The sequence below is a fragment of the Callithrix jacchus genome, chromosome 11 (genome assembly GCF_049354715.1).
Source record: "Callithrix jacchus isolate 240 chromosome 11, calJac240_pri, whole genome shotgun sequence".
In the NCBI taxonomy this organism is placed as follows: domain Eukaryota; kingdom Metazoa; phylum Chordata; class Mammalia; order Primates; family Cebidae; genus Callithrix; species Callithrix jacchus.
This window is the reverse complement of record NC_133512.1, coordinates 4,636,914-4,659,504: the sequence shown is the minus strand read 5'-3', so window position 1 is coordinate 4,659,504 and position 22,591 is coordinate 4,636,914. Positions and strand designations below refer to the sequence as shown.

General features: G+C 35.0%; 1 protein-coding gene across 1 annotated transcript in view; it reads right to left on the bottom strand.

The window, feature by feature from the left end:
- The window catches only part of SEPTIN7 (septin 7), a 102,619-nt gene that overhangs the window by 35,712 nt on the left and 44,316 nt on the right, over positions 1–22,591 (bottom strand). The window contains exon 3 of the mRNA XM_035253162.3: positions 4,024–4,130. Coding sequence (XP_035109053.1) covers positions 4,024–4,130 — 107 coding nt within the window. The remainder of the gene's footprint in view (positions 1–4,023; positions 4,131–22,591) is intronic.

Below are 22,591 nucleotides of genomic sequence, written 5' to 3'. Positions count from 1 at the left end.
ACTGCACTCCAGTTTGAGCAAAGCAAGACTCCATCTCATTCATAAATAAATAAATGAAGGAATAAAGCAAATGCAACAAAATTATAAAGTCTGTTACCAAACATAAACATTGTAAGCATGTTTTTCCAAAAAATTTTGTTAATCTGAGTATCTACATTTGAGACTGAAACACGAAGTGGAGCTCAAATGTTCAATTTTTTTCTTTCATTTTAATCAATCTATTGGAAAAATATATATCTAAGTAAAACACAGAAGTAACATGGTACTATTTCATTCCATTTAAAACTTTCTGAAAGAACTAAGGCAAAACAGACTTAGAATATCCTGACAGACATAGGATAAAACCAGTTTGCAGCAGGGAAAGAACACTACAGAGCAGCGGTTCTCGAAATGTAGTACCCAGACTGGCAGTAACACATTCTGAGAACTAAAGAGAAATACAAATTCTTTGGGCCCTGCCTCAAACCTACTATAATATAGCAAACCATGAAGAAAGGGACTCAGCCATCTTTTTTAACAAGACTTCCAGGTGACTGTTACATGCACTCAAGTTTGAGAAGCACTGATATAAAAAGTTCCAGGACAAGTATCAGCTCACATCTGGAAATGCACACATATAACTCAGGGTCCAAAGGTCCAAGATAGAAGGTTAAGAGTTAATCTTAAAGACCTTCTATTAATACTTAAAACATCACTTGAATCAGAACCACAATTTTACACACAGGAGGCTAAAAACCAGCTCTCTGTTCAGTGTACACAGCTTCTCATTCCTTGCAAGACTGTGAATGTGAATGAATAGCTCCTTTAAGATACAAGTCTCTTATAAAGAGATAATGCTCAGGGCTGAGAATATGAGATCATGGTCTTTATTAAAATTTTGCTCCTTACTCAGCTACATAACAGGAGAGGATTTTTCTTTCCATTTTTATAAATGTTTGTCCTTTGAAACTCAGGATTGTGTGTTTTTCACCAGCCTAAGATGTCTGGGCTAAGATACAATACTGGTGACTACTCCCCTCTACTTTGAGAATTTATGAGCTTCCAGGGGCAGATCATCTGCTAGACTACTGGGCTTGGTAAGGAGCCAGCCAACTATTAAAAAGATTATATTATCACTTTCTAAATACATTCAGGCTTCTTGAATGACTCTGATCCTGTCCATAATATGGCATGTTCTTTCCTGAGTAAGTGAGCAAAAGAGTTTAGGTGATCTTCAAGTAGTTTACTGTATATAAAGGAATACATCTCTATGGTTCCATAAGGAAAGAGGACTTCTACAGGATTCTAGCAAGGATCAATCTAGTTTTCAAATGATACAGGTCTTCTTTTTAGTAAAGAAAAGATATTAACAATGGTGCACAGGCCTCTGTCTTAAAAATCCTGCTAGAGATATTCTCATCCTCCATTACCCCTTTGTTTTTAAGACAAGAGTTTCGGAAGATATCCACAACAGAAGAGGACATTTTTGAAGTATTACTTTAACGGAAGGTAAAATGAGTTTAGACAATTTATTTTGAAGCTAGCCCGATGTAAGAATTCTAATAAATTGAGGGCCTGTCACATCTTTAACAGATGCTCACCTGGGGAGAAAATATCTGCAATATCTAAAATGTAGGGGATTATTAGTTAGGTTTTGAAAACTCTTACAACAGTAAGAACATGACAGAAAATATTCAGATTATTAAAACACCTTAATGAAATCTGAACAGTCAATGAGTATAAAACACATGTTCAACTTCACTAGAAATCAAAGAAAATAAACTCAGTGCCATGGTATCTTTATGCACACACAACAGCAATGAGTGCCTAAGTCCACCAAGACATGACAGAAATGTTCCTATTAATAAAAAACTGAAAACTCAAATGCTTATCTAAAATAAATAATAATACACTGATATATTCACACAATGGAGTATTATGCTATGAAGAACTACACCCAACATGAGTAAGTAATACAGATGTAATCTTCACTGAAAGAAAACATATAAAAAAGTATATGTATATAATGTTCAAGAACAGACAGACTTACTCTATGGAGAAAGCAGTAAGGTGTTTATCTCTTGGGGGTATAATACTGAATGAAACTGAGCACATGGAAGAAACTAGGGTGCTGGAAATGAACCATATATTAATTTGGGTAGTGGTTAGTTTTACCTAGATATATGCATATCTAAATTCATAAATACCTAAATTAAGGTATTCCTAATAGATACCCAAATTAAGAAAGTTCAAAGTTCATTTTCTTGCTTAGGATTAACACTTCCAATATTTATCACAAAACAAATAAGCATGTAGGATCAACTTTTTAGAGCATAATTTTACAGGTCATTTTAAATCTCAAGCCCTATGAAGGTTACCAAAAAAAAAAAAAAAAAAAAATCCTAAAATAGAAACATTAAAACGGAGAAATAAGATATTCACCTCACAAAATTACTCCTTTGGGATCTATACTAAACTGCATCTTCCAGTTTGATACATGAGTTACTGCCTGGAACATATAGACTATCCTTCCATCCTGTGCACTGGGATGATCACTAACACTTCTCCAAATCCAGCTAAAAGCATCACTGCCTCAATGAAGCCTACTCCAGCCAAAACTGTTCATTTGCCGCCTCCTCTGCTCATGTTCTGTGTATTACATGAGCAGAGCTCACCAACAATATTTTTAATCAATAGTTCAGAGCAGTGCTACCAAACAAAAATACCATGTCAATCATGTAAGTGATTTAAAATTTTCTTAGTAGCCACTTTTAAAATAAGAAAAAGGTTAAATTAATAAATTTCATTTAACCTTATACACCCAGACTTATCACTGCCATATACAATCAATATAAAACATTATTGAGATTTTTTTTTACAGGCTCAGTCTTAGAAATCTGTGGTATATTTTATATGTGCAGAACATCACAATTCAGACCACCCACATTTCAAAACTTAAAAGCTTAAAATCATACTATTTAATAAAAAGTATGTATCTAGAGTCTAGCTCCTTGCTCTATAAAGTGTCATCTATCAGCCAGCAGCATTGGCATCACCTGGGATCTTGTCAGAAATGTAAAAATGCAGCCCATCTCAGACCTACTATTACAACTAAAGTTAACAGGATCCTCAGGACTGGAATGCACAGCAAATATTGACAAGCAGTAAATTTGATCACACACACCTTTGGGACTCCTACAGAATTGCTATTGTATTATCCCACTAACTAATATAGAACACTGTATTTAAATAACAATAGCTTTTAAGTGAATCATGTTTTCTCTACATTGTCCAATGCAATTTTCTGCAATGATGAAAATGTTCATGTATGTGCTGGACAAAATGGCAGCCACTTGCCACAAGTGGCTGTTGAGTACTTGTTATCTGGAGCAAATGAGAAAGTGCATTTTTAATTTAATTAATTTTAATTGACTTAAACATGTGGCAAATGACTACCATACTAGACAGCACAACTCCAGGGGAATTGGTTACTATGTCACAGAGTCATCTCTAGGAGAGTTCTCAGGACAAATTTGGAAAGTTCTAGTCAAGATAATTATTCTGATTAACTGAACTTCTTTTTAAAACAATTTTCTGGGGCCGGGCATGGTGGCTCAAGCCTGTAATCCCAGCATTTTGGGAGGCCGATGCAGGTGGATCACGAAGTCAAGAGATCGAGATCATCCTGGTCAACATGGTGAAACCCCGTCTCTACTAAAAATACAAAAAATTAGCTGGGCACGGTGGCGCATGCCAGTAATCCCAGCTTACTCAGGAGGCTGAGGCCGGAGAATTGCCTGAACCCAGGAGGCGGAGGTTGCGGTGAGCCAAGATCGCGCCATTGCACTCCAGCCTGGGTAACAAGAACGAACCTCCGTCTCAAAAAAAAAAAAAAAAAATTTCTGAAGTCATAATTACCACCTCACACTGGCTAAGGGCAAATCTGCATCTCACCTCGAAGGAAGCATAATAAAATGTACATGTGCTTTGTGACTATTAATGTTATTCCAACTTATCATCAGTTAACAATACTAACATCCATACCTGTACAGTCTTTTTAATTCTATGAGAAGGACCTGGATACTCTGGAGAATACAAATCTGTGAGGAACAATGAGTTGATTAATGTCGACTTTCCCAATCCAGATTCACCTAAAAGAAATAAGGGGGAATATCTGTTAAACTAACCCACTTTATCCAACATTAGATATTCAACAGATGCTATAATCAAATTTGCTTTACGCAAGTACTTCTTGGTGAGACAACCAAACGACATTAGAAAATATCCTACAAAGAATAAGTATCTTGTCCTCAGTTTCTTAGCTATCAAATAAGACTCATGTTTCCAAGGATCCTTTTCAGCCTTCTAATTATACCACTTGTATTCATTAAAAGTAATGTATCTAATAATCTACATTTTTAACAGTAATGTATTCCCAAAGAAAAAAGTCAGTCATTATTGAAAAATCCAAGTTGGATTATATATCGCTGCTTCAGTAAAATAAAGTTTTTCATTTTTAATAGGCAATAATGAATGACCAAAAAAAAAAATCATGCAGCTATAAAAAGCAAAAATCTGCTGATACAAAGAAAAATTAATCACAATGAACATCTCCATATAAAATTGCAAATCACAAAAAATACTTTCTAATTTACCCACCCATCAGCCTTAATATAAGGGTGCTTTCTCCACAAACCAGAATCCAAAAAATCTCAGGTAATTACTTTTTATACTGCATCCATGAGGTAGGGGGTAGACATAAAGGAAGCTAGGGCATGATTTCTACTCTGATCATGTACTCTTTTTTGACCCTCTATGTCTAGTCTACTACACATAGTCTAGTGTACAGTAACTATTACAAGTATAGCAAAATATAAATGGCTCCAATGTATATATATATATATGTGTGTGTATGTATATATACATATATATATATATATATATATATATATAAAACTTAAGGTTAAAATAAATTATAAATCATATTATGGTAATTAACATGGCATAAAGTATTTATTGTTAATAATTCACTTAGAGTATAGGCATGTTTAGCCTAAGTAACTGATGTCACAATATTTATGTCTAGAAGGAATTTTTTTTATATTAGCTCTCAAAAGAACTAAGATCCTTTCCACATGGTCTGGGCTTATCCCTTTGACTGACAGCATGCCACTTTTTGTTAGATGTAAAAATGCCAAAAATGTCTAAGTCACAGGAAAGTAACTTACAGGCTGGCCACACCAGATTATTTCTTAACTCTTATACTTTGAAAGAAGAAAGACTAGAATAAAAGTATTTGGATGTTATCAAAATATCTATAATATTTCCTTTTGGAAATATAAATGAAAATTATAGTATATACAACGTTTTAGGAAATAAAACCAAAAGAATGCTAATTTAAAAATTAACACTGTACTCAACAAATTTATGTTTAGAGTTCCCCCCAATTTTTATTGGTGGTGAGGAGTAGGGGAACAAGATAACACAGGACAAACGGAAAAAAGAGAGAAAGAAAAATAAAAGTCTGCAAGGCAACACACCAAAATGTAAACCGTGGCTACTCTGAGGACAGTACAATCTGGGTGAGATTTTTTCTTAGCTTGTTATATTTCTGGGTGCTACAAACTTCCTTCAACAGGATTCTATTATTTTCATAGTTCAAAAAGTGTTATTGAGTGGCATCGGCAAAACTCATTCTCTCAAGGAAACACCAAAGACAACCAAAAACTAGCTGGATTAACCTTACAGAACCTGTGAAAAACAGGTCTATAGCAACAAAGGAAATACCCAAGTAAGAAAAAAAATATGCAAAACTTTTGTGACATTTTTTCTGTGATCTTGTCCCAACCCTTCTGCAGTTTATCTGGGTCTCCTGGAGGCAGCAAATCAATTCCCAATTCATTCCCTTCAAATGGGCAGAAGAGTACAGACCTAATTTGTAACATTTTAACCTCTCTGGTCTGCCAGAAGGACTGGTTCCTGTTTTGCCTAATTGGGTCCTCATCAGGTGAGAGAAGCAATGGGCACCATTTATGAAAGCTGCAAGGGGACTACAGTATGTAGATGTTCGGGGCATAAGACTACAGAGTGTGGATATAACAGACCATCTGAGTACCCAGAAGAAGCTCTGACTATCCAGGGGAGACTCCGTGGGAACTTAAGACACTCAGAAGCAGCCATGTATACAGGCGGAATTGAAAAAGCTACCCACAGGCCTAGGCATTACAAATGCTCAGAAAAAAAGACCTTAGGCGTTCATCTTGGGGTGATCATTGGGTTAAGGGCATGCCTAACTTATCAGCAGAGAAATGCCCCAGTAGTACATTACCAGTCTGCAACTGGGAGAGGTGACTCTTTCAAATACTGTTTTCAGAACACATCACAAGGCATGCAACAAGATACAAGAAAACATGGCCCATTCAAAGGAACAAAAATTTCCAGAAACCATTCCTGAAGAAATACAGATATTAAATTTATTAGACAGACTTCAAAACAGCTGTTTTAACCATGTCCAAAGAGCTAAAGAAAAAAATGAATGGAAATCAGAAAAATAAGCAAAATGAGAATATCAATAAAGAGAAATTATAAAAAGTTATTGTGGAGCTGAAAAATACAATAACTGAATTGAAAATTTCACTATATAGGTTCAATAGCAGAACTGAGTAGGCAAAAGAAAAAAAAATCAGCAAACCTGAAGAAAAGACAACTGAAATTATCAAATCTGAGCAGAAAGAAAAAAGAAAGAAGAAAAGTAAACAGAGCTCAAGGGATTATGAAACAAATCAATTGGACCTATACCCAATGGATGTTTTAGAGGAAGAGAAATGAACACAGAGATTACGTGAAGGATAAAACTTCCCAAAGGTGATGAAACTGATGAATCTACAAATCCAAGGATCTCAACAAACTCTAAATAAGAAAAACTCACCATCAATACCAAGACAATTACAATCAAACGGTCAAAAGCCAAGACAGAGAATTTTGAAAATGGTAAAAGAGAAGCAACTCACTTCTGCATAGACAGAATCCTCAAATAAGACTATAAGCCAACTTTTTGGCAGAAGCCTTGGAGGCCAGAAGGCAGTGTCATGATACATTTAAAGTGCTACAAGAAAATAACTGTCAAATGAGAATTCTATATCTAGCAAAACTGACCATTAAAAATGAAGTAGAAATAAACACATTCCCCAATAAACAAAACATGAGGGAGGTTCATTATCACTACACATATATTATAAGAAATACTGAAAGTAGTCTTTCAGGTTGGAATAAAAGGCCTCTAGACAGTAACTGAAGGCAATATAAAGATCCTATAAAGGTAAATGCAATGGCCAATATAAAAACCAGTATTATTATAATTTTGATTTGCAACTTCACCTTATATTTTCTATGAGTTTTAAAAGGCAAATGCATTAAAAAAAATCACAAATCTGAATTAGTAGGCACATAATGTATAATAATGTAATTTACAACATCAAGAACATAAAAGTGAGGCTGAGCAGTGGAAATATAGTTGCTCAATGTATTTAAATTGGTATAAAAAATTACACTGTAATAACTTATGGATATTATATATTATCCTTATAATAACCAATGAAAATTTCTATAGAATCTACAAAAAAAAAGGGAATCAAATTATGTCAATACAAAAAAAATCAAGTAAACACAAACAAAGGCAGTAATAAAAGAAATCTAGGACAAAACAGCTGAAAGACATACAGAAAACAAATAAAATGGCAAAAGTTAGTTCTTTCTTATATTTACATGTAAATTGATTAAACTCCCCCAATTAAAGGCACAGAGTATCATAATAGATAAAATGACATGACCCAACTGCATATCTATAAAACACACACTGTAGATCTAAGCAAACACATAGGTTCCAAGTGAAAGGTTGTAAATAGTAAACAGAAAAGTGAGAAGCCATACTAGTATCAGACAAAATACTCTCAGGTCAAAAACTATTATGAAAGACAAAGAAGGACTCTAAATGTTGATAAATGGGGTCACAAGATGATGTCACACACACACACACCCCAAACATCAGAACTTTAAATTATGTGAAACAAACACTAGTAGAATTAAAGGGAGAAACAGACAGCTCTATAAGAGACTTCAATACTCCAGTTTCAGTAATGAACAGAACAACTAAACAGAAGACAAATAATAAAATAGAGAATATGAACAAAACTGTAAATCAACTGAAGCTAACAGACACAGACAAAACACCGAATCCAACAACAGCAGTCTATACATTTTTCTCAAGGGCATGCAGAACATTTTTCAGGAATGACTAAAAGAAACAAATATTAATAAATTTTAAAGAACTGAAATCAAGCAAAGTATTTTTTTCATCATAATAAAATAAAACTAAAAATCAGTAATAGAAGGAAACTAGAAAAACTGGCAAATATTTGGAAATCAAACAACACATTCTTAAGCAACTAATGGATCAAAGAAATCACAAGGGAAATCAGAATATACCCTGAGACAAAATAAAAATGAAAACCCAACATACCAAACCTTATGGAATACAAAAAAAGCAGTGCTAAGAAGGAAATTTACAGTTGTAAACACTTACATCAAAGCTAGCAAAAAGAAGAAAATAATAAAGATTAGAGCAGAGATAAAGAAGAGATTTTTAAGAAAAGAATACTTTTAGTTAAAATTACATTTTTTCCCTTTGTATTTTTTATCTTTTAAATTCTTAACATTGACTATGTGAAGCAATGCCCTGTATACCCTGAACTCAGCTATGAGATATTTAACATATCAGGGGATAGATAAATAAATAAACTTCCATCAATTCCTGGACTACTTACTCTGAAATAATGGACCAAAGCTTTCTAATTCAATTCCTAAGTAGTATTAAAATCAAGATGTACTGTTATTTCAAGAAACTTTATCCACGGTTATGAAAGTTTAAAAACTTATCCAGTGTGTGGGAAAACTGCAATTTAAAGAGAAATAATTAGGTTTCCTATTTTTTTTAGACCAATTACACTGTGAACCATAACTACACTAATGGGTGGTCTCTATAAAAGTAAACACTGCAAACAATAAAAAGGTATCATTTGGCCAAGAAAAAGATAATTTCTAATTCCAATTCAACACTGTTCCTATGAAACAGGTGTTTCTCTAGTTCTCAAATACACATTTATGCTTGAGTTATTTCTATGTTAGTTTTTTGGTTTGTTTTTTTTTTTTTTTTTTGAGTTGGCTCTGTGCAGAGTAACCCTTTCATAACAGACTGAGAACTGCTCAATTTCCTCAATTCTAAGATACAATTTTGCCCCCTAATATTTCTAAAAACAAATGTCTCATAATCAAAATGTTAATTGGCAGTACTGTTTACCTCCCTCAAATCAAATCTGATTATATGTTTCAGAGTAGCTCTTATCTTAGAATCAAGGAAGCAGGAAAATCAAAACACTTCTTCCCCTACAATCAAATTCAATTAGAAAAGCCAAATCAAGGAGACCTTAATTATTTTTTTCTATAATTGAGAACTTGACATTTAATTTTTAGAACAATTTAATCTGAACTAAAGTGATTTCTATTTCCTTCTAAATTGGAAGACCCCAAAGGAACAGAAAGAAGGCTTTAACAAAAACTTGCCTGAGAAATAAAGGAAGTAACCAAGACCATCTCCCACCCTGGGGTTCATGAGGTGAAACAAAAGCTCCCCCTGAAGAGCATTACAGGCTGTAGAAGAAATAGTCCTCAAAGAGCCAGGTTTCATTCAGGGTAAGGAGGCAGAAAAAATGGGTACCAAAAAGTCGTTGAGCACTCAGTCTGCTTTTTCTGGCTCTGTACATAAGGAGCTTGGAAGTTGCCACTCCAAAGAAGTACAAAGCTGAACAGATTCAATCTTTAAGAGCAGGATCCGATCTTTCAGAGCAGTGAGGACACAATCCAGCAAGTGCTCTTCATGCTATTTATATTTACTCAGCTAAGTTAAAAACCTAGATCCAAGGCCAGTCATGGTGGCTCACGCCTGTAATCCCAGCACTTTGGGAGGACGAGGCAGGGGGACCACGAGGTCAGGAGTTCGAGACTAGCCTGACCAACATGATGAAACCCCATCTCTACTAAAAATACAAAAATTAGTATGGTATGGTGATGCATGCCTGTAATCCCAGCTGCTCGGGAGGCTGAGGCAGAAGAATTGCTTGAACCTGTGAGGCAGAGGTTGCAGTGAGCCAAGACTGCGCCACTGCACTCCAGCCTGGGTGACAGAGACAGACTCCATCTCAAAAATAAAAATAAAAAAAAACAGATTCACACAAAGCCTTGCGTACAGGTGTTTGCAGCAGCTTTATTTACAATTGCCAAGATGTGGAAGCAACCACAATATCCTTCAGTAGCTGAATGCATGTACTGTGGTACATCCAGAAAATGGAATATCACTCAGCACCAAAAAGATATTAGCTACCAAGCCATGAAAAGACATGGATCAACGTATACTGGTGAGCAAAGGAAGCCAATTTAAAACGAATACATACTGTATAATTCCATTCTTATAATTCCATAATTACAGTGAACAAGATACTTGCATTTTCTGTTTCCTTACATGTCAAATTAACATAAGAGTATGAACTATGAGGAATAAATTAGATAATATATGTGAAACCTAAACACAGTGCCTGGTCCACATTAAGTCTTCCATAAGTAGTTGTATTATTTCTGTGATTCATTTAAGAAAATCAGAAACACATATAAGTTTGATATAACAGAGGAAAGAATATAAATAACAACAAATTTTAAAAAAATACTTAAGGCAAAAACTTAGAAACAATGGGAAGTTAGCAAATTCCACATTAAAAGACTAACAGGTCTTTCGGATATGGATAAATCAAGTGCTTAGAAAATAGAAATGATTTAAATAATATGCTTAATTATCAGATACATATACAGAAATTTCTACCCAGAGAATAAACATATTTTTGAACCCTATGGAATAAATGAGCTGATCCTATGTAAAGCTACACAGAAAAATCAGTCAATGCTGGAACCTACAGATCATATTCTCTGAATACAGTAAAATTAGAAATTAACAAAAAATAACACAATCTATCTGCCTATTTAGTTAGATATCTCACCTTAACTCATCCTATGTGAAAATTACTCAAATACAAACAAAATGAGTATTACACAGAAAAAACTAAGAGATCTGACTAAAGCATTCAGAGAAAACCTCATGCTTAAAATAAGCCTGAAGAAAATAGGTCGGCCAGGTGCGGTGGCTCACGCCTAAAATCCCAACACTTTGGGAGGCCAAGATGGGTGGATCACTTGAGCTCAGGAGTTCAAGACCAGCCTAGCCAACATGGTGAAACCCTGTCTCTACTAAAAATATAAAAATTAGATGGGCGTGGTGGCACATGCCTGTAATCCCACCTACTCAGGAGGCTGAGGTAAGAGAATCACGTGAACCTGGGAGGTGGTGGTTACAGTGAGCCCAGATTGGGTCACTGCATTCCAGCCTGGGTGACACAGCAAGAGCCCATCTCCAAAAAAAAGAAAAGAAAAGAAAATAGGTCAACCATCAGGGTGGCTCTTGGTGAAACTGTAAACTGGTACAGCTTTTCCAAAGAATAATTTGGTAATCTATCAAAATTCAAATCTACATGCCTTTGACCCAGGATTTTACTTTCAGAAATGTACATTAAAGAAGCATTTATATGTGTGCCTAGAAATCCAAGAAACTTAAGCACTGTTTCTATGAACATCCACCTATAAATAGCTGACTGTATAAATCATGATAAAGATCTTATACAGGAATATATGTACAGTATATTCACTGATAGGGAAAAAAACTCACAGAATAGTACTTACAGCATGGTACTGCTTACACACACACAAAACTGACATGTGAATGCCTGGATAAAGGTATAAAAAATGCCAAAAGACCTGCACCAATTTAAGCTTATCTCTAGAGACAGGACTGGAGAAAAAAAGAAAACTCACTTTTTACTAAATGTCTTTAGAATTTAGCTTTTAAAAATAAAAATGTGTATTTTATAAACTTTTCTTTCTTTGGGAGGCTGAGGGGAGGGTAATAATAAAAGGGAATTTACCAAGTTTCTAATAGTGTTTATTTCTAGATGGGAAAGGTTATGAAACATTTAAATTTTCCTTCTTTGTATATCAGTTTTTCTACAAGAACCATAAATTACATAATTTTAAAAATTTTACCTTTTAATTCTTTAAAGGGGTTGATAATATGTTATACTACAAAGAAGTCAAGAAGAATGCCTGAGAACAGGCTAACTGCAAATACAGTAATTAGGCGTAAAGGGATAAAAGTTAAGAGAAAAATGATATATTGAGTACAGTAAGAGACTACAGAGTAAATGAAAGGAAAGCATCAGTCACAGGTTACTGCAGATGCTGGCAACTAGAGCTACAGACAGCTGTACTACAGGAATTCCCAATCTTAGCACTACTGACATTTTGGGTTGGATAATTCTTTTTTTTTTGAGACAAAGTCTCACTCCGTCACCAGGTGCCAGGCTGGAGTGCGGTGGCGCGACCTCGGCTCACTGCAACCTCCGCCACCCGGGTTCAAGCAGTTCTCCTGCCTCAGCCTCCTGAGTAGCTGGGGCTACACAGGTGCACGCCACACTTTTTGTATTTTTAGTAGAGATGGGGTTTCACCATGTTGGCCAGGATGGTCTCGATCTCTTGACCTCATGATCCGCCCGCCTCAGCCTCCCAAAGTGCTGGGATTACAGGCGTGAGCCACCACGCCCAGCCTCGATAATATTTATTGTGAGGAGTGTCTTCTTCATTGAAGGATGATTAGCAGGATCTCTGGCCTTTACCCTGTAGATACCAGTTAGCATCCCTGCTCCCCAGCTGTGACAACCAAAAATGCTTCCAGACATTGACAAATGTCCCCTGGGGGGTATTTTTCAAATTTTGAATCTCCAAATCCTTGAGCACTGATACCACCATGGATTGACAATGACGGCCAATAAGTTATAAAATTTTGCAAGCGTTGACGTAGTTAACCTTTATAACTTCATGAGATAGATACCTCAGATTGTGTATCACTTATGCAAAATGCTTGCAACCAGAAGCATTTTAGATTTGGAGCTTTTTCAAATTTTAGTAATATTTGCATTGCTCATCAGTTCAGCATCTCTAATCTGAAAATCCAAAATCCAAAAATTGGCTCAATGAGCATTTCCTTTGAGCATTATGTTAGCACTCAAAGTTTCAAACTTTGGAGTATTTCAGATTTCAGGTTTTGGATCAGGAATACACAATCTGTATCATTATCATTAACATTTTAAGGTGAGAAAAACCAGAAACAAAAATGGAACAACTTGCCTAGTATCACACAGTTAATAAGTGGTAATGTCAGTATTTGACACTAAGCAGTAAGTTCTACTGCCTTTCTAAATACCCGTTCTCATTTATGCATTAAAGACTCTGTCCCAAAATTCCCAAGTACCTTCCTAATCTGGTTAACCAGGCTGGACCATATCTGACATGGGATATTTTACCAATATCTTCACTAACAATAATACTTAATATTTTTATTCAATAACTATACGAAAGACTGAGAGCTAGGCACTATACATGCATTCAATGACTTCGATAATTACAGAACTCTACATAAGATTCTTTACACAATTTTACAGATGAGTAAGTAAACAAAACCTCTGAGAAGTGACCTGCCAATGATAAATATCTCTACCAAGTAGCAGAGCTATAGCTCAATCTGAATAGCAAATCTCATGTCCTTAATCATACTGTTTTTCAGATTCTGAGCAGGTGAAAGGAACATGCTTCTTGACCTCTTTGCCCTGGCTCATTCACCTAGCCTTTTTTTTTTTCTGAGAAGAATCTCATTCTGTCTCCCAGGTTGAAGTGAGTGGCACAATCACGGCTTACTGCAACCTCTGCCTGTGGGCTCAAGTGATCCTCCCACCTCAGCCTCCCGAGCAGCTGGGACTACAGGTGCACACCACCATGTCCAGCTAATATTTTTTTAAGAGATGAAGTCTTACTGTGTTGCCCAGGCTGGTCTCAAACACCTGGATTCAAGCAATCCTCCCATCTCGGCCTTCCAAAGTGCTGGGATTACATGTATAAGCACCGGGCCCTCTGCTTTTTTACTGCACTAACCACAATGAGTTTCAAATGAAAAAGTAAAGGATAAAGCAATTCAAAATTTAGAAGTGGAAGAAGAGAGAAACTAAGTTCAATAGCCTTTAATCTTGTCAGACAGAGTACTTCTACTTTCCCTAGTATCGAATCACTCAACTGTGCTGAAACTAAATCATAACCTCTTTAGCAGGCTGAGAAAGAGGGGGGAAAAGAACCTTTACAATAACACTGATTCAGTGAATATTCTTCTAAAGTACTCAGTCAAAGCCCATTGAGCAAGCTCATACAGATGAGTTATTTGTAGGTTATTGTATGATCTTAATGATTGTACTATTGTAACACAGAGGTTAGCAAAATGTCATTCAAATAAACCTGATAAAATACAGTTTATTTCTCATAAGCAAAGTCAACTTCCCCAAATCATTGTGACTGTATGACATTGCTATGGGAGCTCTAAACACAAACTATTGTGTAATGAGTAAGCAGTCCTTTTACTTGGTAGCAGAGTAAAATACAGCACCTGACAAATATGAAAACAGTTTGATAATATTATTCTTCCCTGGAAATTTTTCCTAAAAAATACCCTGAAGGTGCAAATTAAGTGTATTCCAAATTTTTCTGTGCTTCCTTAAGTATCACATACCCTTAATCCAAATTATCTCATCTTTTCTTTTTCGAAAGTACCAATAATTGAAAGAAAGTAGTTGTATAACTTTGGAAAAGTCTAGGGGCAAAGGTTTTAGTAGTCCATTAGAGCTTAAAATTTCCTTGAAATCTCTTATCTCAGTTCTATCATTAAGTTCGTCTTGTGACCCTGAGCAAACCGTAACTTCTGTGCGTCACTGCCCTCAGCTATGAAATGCAAATAAAAGCAGTACCTACAACAAGAGAGTTATAAGGAATAAATGGTCTCATTAGAATCATACCTTGTCACAGTGGACACTTGAATATCAGTAATAGGTAGCTGCAATGAAATATATCTGATTACTATTCATGTTTTCTCACTTAAAAAGGAAGGACGGATGCTAGTGCAACTACTAAGAATAAGGATCAAAGGTGAAGTAGACAGCCTGAAGAAGGGAATAAACATTTAAAACGGGGATGGAGTGAAAGGTTAAGGTTGGCAATTTATTGACACTAAAGGGTACTGGCCTCAAAATAAATAAAAAGGAATGTTGAAAGTAGTGGGGCTATGCCTATGTTTGGACATTAATATTAATTTCTACTCACACTTTGTAGAGTAATATTTACTTCCATACCAAAATGTCAGATGGCCTATAATTACAAGACAAAATATAGCAGCCTTGTTCTGATAACCTCAAAGTGACTTATAACTACAATTGATCCTTGCTCATTGGCTTTACTAAAGGGAAGGAAATAGTGTCATTAATGCAAAACAATAGAGGAACTATAATCAGTCCTATCAACTCAAACTCTACTTAAACACAAAATCTGTGGAAACAACCGAAATTGAATGTACTTCTGCATTATTTAGGGAAAACATTTAAGAATAATAGAGTTCGAAATAATATGTCTACTGGCTTAAGAAAAAAATTACTCAAGATGAAAAGGCTATCTGTAACATTTCATATTTCTTTAAACTAATATTTTAAGAAATCCAATCTTTTTGAATGATCCAAATTAATGTCTATTTTACATTTATTTTGACTTTGAAATGCACTGTTAACAATGCCATTATCATTCCCTCATTTTACTGCAGTTTAAGGAGAAATAAATGGATTTAAAATTTTTTGTCCTTGTTAAAACAAAATATAATATTTAGAATTTAAGGTGCTACTCTATAAAAATTATGAAACAAGAGTTAACTAGAGTTAGTAATAGAACTTGTACTTTAACCTAATAGGCAGGTTAAAATAACCCAAGTCTTTCTTATCTTCTAAGTCTCACCCATGAAAGCCATATATTCCATCATTATTTGAGAATATCAAATAAAACAGTATCAAATATTTGTTCATAAGGTTTTGGAGAAACTCACAATAATATTTGTTTGTAATAGCTAATGTCAGGTCTGCTTAGTATTTCTATTGTAATAAAAGGATCTGAGAAGTCCTGCTTTAAAGGTACTTGCTTATCTTTGTTTTACTCAGTATCTCAACTTTGTATCCATTTCTTATTAATCTCTAGATTTTCTGGGACTAAAGTAGTACCTGACACTTTATAAGTGATCATTAAATTTTTATCAAATAAATGAATGAGGAATGCAAAGATAAGATGTAGTCCTTGCCCTTAAAAATCTTAGTACAGTAGAAGAGGTAAGGTAAGAAGTGCAAAGGAACAACAATACAAGGCAGAATTTTATCAAGACCATGAATGAGACACCCCAAAGCAACAGAATTTCAGAAAACAGAAATCACATCAGCCAAGAAAGGAAGTCACATTTCAATGAGGCTCTGAAAGATGGACTATCATTTCAATAAGCATTTCAACTTTCTGGGATATCTGGAGATACAAGGGACCACTTTAACCATTTTGTAACAATTATATAGAAAAGAAAGCAAAGGAGTTTTAGAAACAGAATCTTTAAGTCCTCTCAGAATGTTTTACCATGTTAGAATTGAGGCAAGAGGAAAGCCTGAGAGGAGCTGGTGATCACACTGTGAAGCTTTTCTACCATGTTCCTCTAACTCTCCTTCATTTTTCTGTTACATTGGGGTATCTCATTCATGGTCTTGATAAAGCACTGCCTTGTATTATCGTTGTTTGTTTGCATATTACCTTACCTCATCTACCATACTTCCTTCATTTTTCTCCTGGGTTTTGAAATCAATTTTGTTCAAATTCAAATCCTAGTTCAATTACATACAAGTATATGACCTTGATCAAGATACTTATTTTATTAATTAAATGCACAGGGCTTGACATTTTAAAAAGCACCTCAAATGAAACCTATTATTAAGAGATGAGATAGCAATGAACTATCGTTCTTAACCAACATACATACTAGTGCTGTCTTAGGAGCTATTTCAAAATAGATGATCATATTCCATCCCAGACCCAAAGCCCAGAATATCTAGGCAAGTGTTTGCAGAAATACTTTGAAGAAGCTTCCCAAAATGATTTGAAAGGTAGATTAAATTAAGAAATTCTTACGTTCATGATGTCCTGTCTGTAAAAATTTAAGAAATTCTAGTAAATAAAAGATGACATAGGGCAATATGCCAGATTATATCAACATTTAAAAATGGCCCAAAGGAAAAGATCCTAATAAAGCATGTAAACCAGGAGGCAATATCACAAAAAGTGAGGAAGAGTTTCAAAAAAAAATAGTCAATAATGCCAAATAAGTTAAAGAAAAAGAGAGAGAACCAGAAGGCCTTTTACTGACCTTTAATAAAAGTAGTTTTGCATTAATGAGAGAAGCCAAAGGGTGAGAAAGTAAGTACTGGGCAGGAAATTTTAAAGTAGAGGTTTATTTTTTCCTTATATTTGGCTGTAAAATGAAGAAAAGATATCACCAAGATGTTCTGCCAAGGGAGGGCACTATTCTTTGTTTTACTTTTTAATAAACTTAATCTGGTGAAGATTTAATCTAGACCAGTCCTTGGCCTGTTAGGAGCCAGGCCACACACACAGTAAGAGGTGAGTGGTGGTGAGCATTACCGCCAGAGCGCCACCTCCTGTCAGATCAGTGGCAGCATCAGATTCTCAAAGGAATGCAAATCATATTGTGGGCTGCACATGCAAGAGATCTAAATTGTGTACTCCTTTTAAGAATCTAATGCCTGATTATCAGTTTCATCCCAAAACCACCCCCCACCACACCCCCACCACCACCCACCACACACACATACCCTGGCAGAAAAATTGTCTTCCATCAGGAACTGGTGCCAAAAAAAGTTGGGGACTGCTGGTCTAGACTACATTTGATAGCATTTTCAAGGCATTGATCAACACATGTTGATCTGGAATTTGCTATAAGACAATTTCATCTCCTCAAAATCTATTAGGATATCCCTTAACATATACACTGATGTACATGCTAATACTAAAAGGCAAGCTAAACAGGCTCTCTATAACCTGGCCCTGCAATTATCTTAAAAGAAGTTTACTTATTCTAATTACTATAATTGCACAAGTACTAAGAACTAAGTAACAATTCTGCTGTGTAGCTAGTAGCAAACATTCCAACCGGCCACTCAATAATTATCTCATTTGCCAATTCAAACAACTTTCACTTGGTATATGTCTGAGGCTGGGAGGCACTAAGAGGCATGTTATGATCTTTCTCGCTATACTCAGAAATAAAAGCATTCTTTATACAACCCAGTTCAAGTGGATAACTACACTGATAAATCAACATGTTACCAGAGAAATCCTTACTGCCTACTCAGAACACTTTCTTCATAATTACTTAGAAAATGATTATCCCAATTTCGTAGTAAAAGGTATTACCTGACCTAGGCTAGGGTCTGCAACGTTTCATAATAAGATATACACCAAGTTTCTCTAAGTTCTTTTGCTAAACCGAAGAGTTGAAGTTGACAGTTTGGATACAGTCTATGAGCTGTCCCTCAATGTTCCTCTAAATTCTTCCCAGTACCTGAAATTCTAATTGATCATTCAACACACATTCCTCCTTAAAAATCAAGTATTCTTGTGAATGCTACTAGTCTTTCAGATCTTGAAAAAACTAAGGCTTTCCCTCTAATTTCTATTTCTGGCCAGCATTAATTAAGAAAGAGTTTTAATTTGGAAGAAAATAGGGCTAGTTTTGAATTACAAGAAGCAGACAAAGCAGATTTTGCAGGAACATAGCAAAGGTCTCTACAAAAGTAGAGGGCAATTTACAACTGGCCACAGTGCACGCTAGAATGTAAATAAAAGAGAAATATCAGGAAAGGAGATATGATTTTGCTGGATATCTAATGGATAGAAGAGGGGAAGCAAGGTGTTGATTTCTTCTTGATTAGGGAGCATGTTCTATACAGTGGTTCTAAACAGCTTTCAAAGCAGAAGAAGCGGGTAGTTTTGAACTGTTTGAATTAGATAACCTACAGATTCTTTTAAGTTCTTGCTTTCTATATAAATCCCATATACCAAAATGTATCCCCTAAGGACCAGAGGTGAACTATATGACTCATACCAGTGATTATGTGAATTATAATCTCACTGATACCTCTTTAAAAATAAATGAGTACTGCACTCAGTATTGACTTCCACTCAGTATTGGCAAGGATAAGACATATAAGAGCATTCACACACCTACAGAAACTGTCTTAGTTGGTATGGCATTTTCAGTTAATATCCTTTACCATGCCATCTACTTCTGGGAGTGAAACACACAGAGAAAAACAATGCAATTTTAACAATAAAAAAGTGTATGTGGCTGAGCGTGGTGAGACCGCACCACTGCACTCCAGCTTGGCGACAAAGCGAGACTCTATCTCAAAAAAGAAAAGAAAAGAAAAAAAAAGGATCTGTGTGGCAGCATGGGGAGACCTTCCAGGTCCAACAAAGAGAGGCAGGCTAAGTCTATTATGATACACCCATAAAAATATTATTCACCCATTGAAAATTAGCTTTTAAAAATCTGACTTACAGCATAGCATTACATGAAGAAAGTATACAAAATGAATATTACAGCTATGCATAAGATGCAGTAAATACAACAAAACTTAACAATGGTGATGTCCTCTCTCTTAAAATGCCATATACTTCTTCATAATATTTTTCTAATCAAAAAACATTTTATAACAAGTCCTAATTTAAATTTCAAGCCATATATCTGAATTATCCATTACATCAAAAAAACAGGAGTTATATAAATATCCAACTAAATTTCAAACAGAGAATAATTCATGTTGATTCAACAACAAAAGCAAACATCCACATCATATATAAAATCAGGCTCAAAATCTCAAACTAAAACTTTTTTAAAGCTTATTAACTTTTAATAAAAACAATCCAAAATTCTATCACTGACATTAAATAACGGACACAGTCAAGGGAAAGCAAGATATTCAAAAGGTTTGCAAGGAGTAGCATTAATATTCAGCAACTATAAAATATGTACACCCTTCAGACTAAATAGTCATGTCACATAAAAAACTTGAGCACGATATTTATCTGCACAGAGTAGACAGGTTAAAAGTCATATTTGTTTTTAAGAACCCAAGCTATCTAGCTAAACCATGTTTAAAAAGGAAGAAAAAAAAAAAAGAATAAATTTTCAGCCATCTTTTGAATCTGACTCTCACCAGAAAAGAGCTTTGCCCAGCAATCTATACTGAATTACAAAGAGAACAAATTTCTGAATTACAAAGAGCACACATTTGCCCCCAATGTTTATAATCAAAAGAGTTCAACCAAAACAAAGGTCCAAAGTAAGGATTAATCAAATATTTAGCTTATTAACTGCCACATCATTGTCTACCATCCCTGCTTTCCCTTCTCTTCACTCCTGGTTTTGGACCTTAAAACTGAGTCATGAAAATGCACTAATAAAAATGTGTTTAAAATTAACACATTTATATAATTTACAGATTTACTAGGTTCTTTACCTATATGGCACATATACTAAGTACATTCATATACACAACTATTTCAAGCCCTCTGTGAGGCAGAAATAGTCACCCATAGTACACAGCATCTCTGTGTAAGTATCTCCGCTCCACCACTATCCCACATGCACAGGTTCTTAGGAAACCCTATCACAGCTCTTTTATTTTTATTTTTTTAGAAATGAGGTCTCACTGTTGCCCAGGCTCATCTCGAACTCCTGGGCTTAAGCAATCCTCCTGCCTAGCACTTCAAAAGTGCTGGGATTACACACATGAGCCACCATTCCTGGCCTTCTTTTACATTTTTAAAATCACAACACAAGGCTTGGCTTAGAAAAGACTATGTAAAGCTGGGAATGATGGCTCACACCTGTAATCCCAGCATTTTGGGAGGCTGAGGTGGGCAGATCACTTGAAGTCAGGAGGTCGAGATCATCCTGGACAAAATGGTCAAACCCCATCTCTACTAAAAATACAAAAATTTGCCTGGTATGATGGCGCACACCTGTATTCCCAGCTACTCAGGAGGCTGAGGCAGGAGAATTGCTTGAACCTGAAGGGAGAGGTTGCAGTGAGGCAAGATCACGCCATTGCACTCTAACCTGGGCAACAGATCAAGACTCCTCCATCTCAAGAAAAAAAAAAAAAGACTAGGTAAATATCTGTTGTGAAAAGAAAAGTGAGATTCAAAGTGATTTGTCCGAGGTCATACAGCTTGTGTGTGACCGAATTTGAAGTTCTGAACTAGACTAAGTATGACATTCTTTTCAGTGTAATAGCTGCTGCAGTTAGTATTATATAGTAGATATGTAGTTAGTTTAAATACAGAAGGTTTATTTTCATGGTGTGATAAAAACATGAGAAAAAACCTGAATATAATAAACTCTTTTACAAAATTGCCAGAGTAAACCGTAAATTCTAAATTTAAACACAATAATGAATTACTAGTTTTAAGGTTCTAATCGATTCTATCAGACTAATAAAGTTACCACATAAATTCAAATAGAAACTCCTGACTACTAACATGGCACTTCAAATGCACACTACTATCACATTTATTCAATTAAATGTAATTAGTAGTGTGCATTTCCCTGGAAATTCCTTCGAGGGTAGAAGTAATCATTTTCATGTCATCTGCTTGATCAGTCACTCTCAGCACTTATACTGCTGATGTACATAAACTAAATTATTAATCATTCAATTAAAATTTATCCTCTGAACCAGGACAAGCATGCTATGGAAGAGCTCCTTTATGTTACTGTTGTCATTATTTCCATCTGTAACATAATAAACAATTTATAGCCTTCTATCATTAAAAACTTGAGTTAAAAATGACTACAGATCTTTACATTTGAGTCTCTGATATGACCAATTACCTTGTATTTATCATCTGCTTACTTAAGAGTTCTGGGCAGTGCAAGAAACAGAAGCCCCAAAGTCTAAAACTTTCTTCCTTCTAAATATTAACCTGTTTGTTTCAACTGTTAGTAAATTTGGGGGACATCCTATTCAGTTTATCAAAATATATATAAATATTATCAATGTTAATTCTGTAATTCTTTCACATATATGCATATAATTTTTATTTCCAAGCTAAATTTTTCCAGAGCTTTTTATCTCCATTACTCTTTTTTTCTATGGCAGTCTAAAATTACAATTTTACTAATTTTTCTACATTTTTAAACATAAAAAAAGGTATTTCTTCTATTCACATACCGATTCTATAATACAGTTAAATATTGGGCTTTAAACACTTCAAAATTATTTCAGCTCTTCTTTTCCACATTTCTACCTAAAAATTCAGTCCAAAAGTCATTATGTGAGACTGAGAAAGGTAGGTGTACATGCTGGAGAGAAAACCACAGTGGCCCAAAACAAGGTATTAGAGCCTGCAGAATGAGGAAGTTTCTAATAGAGCATGAGAAGAATGGACTAGCATGAAAGGTCTGAGTTAAACAGGATGAGGGGGC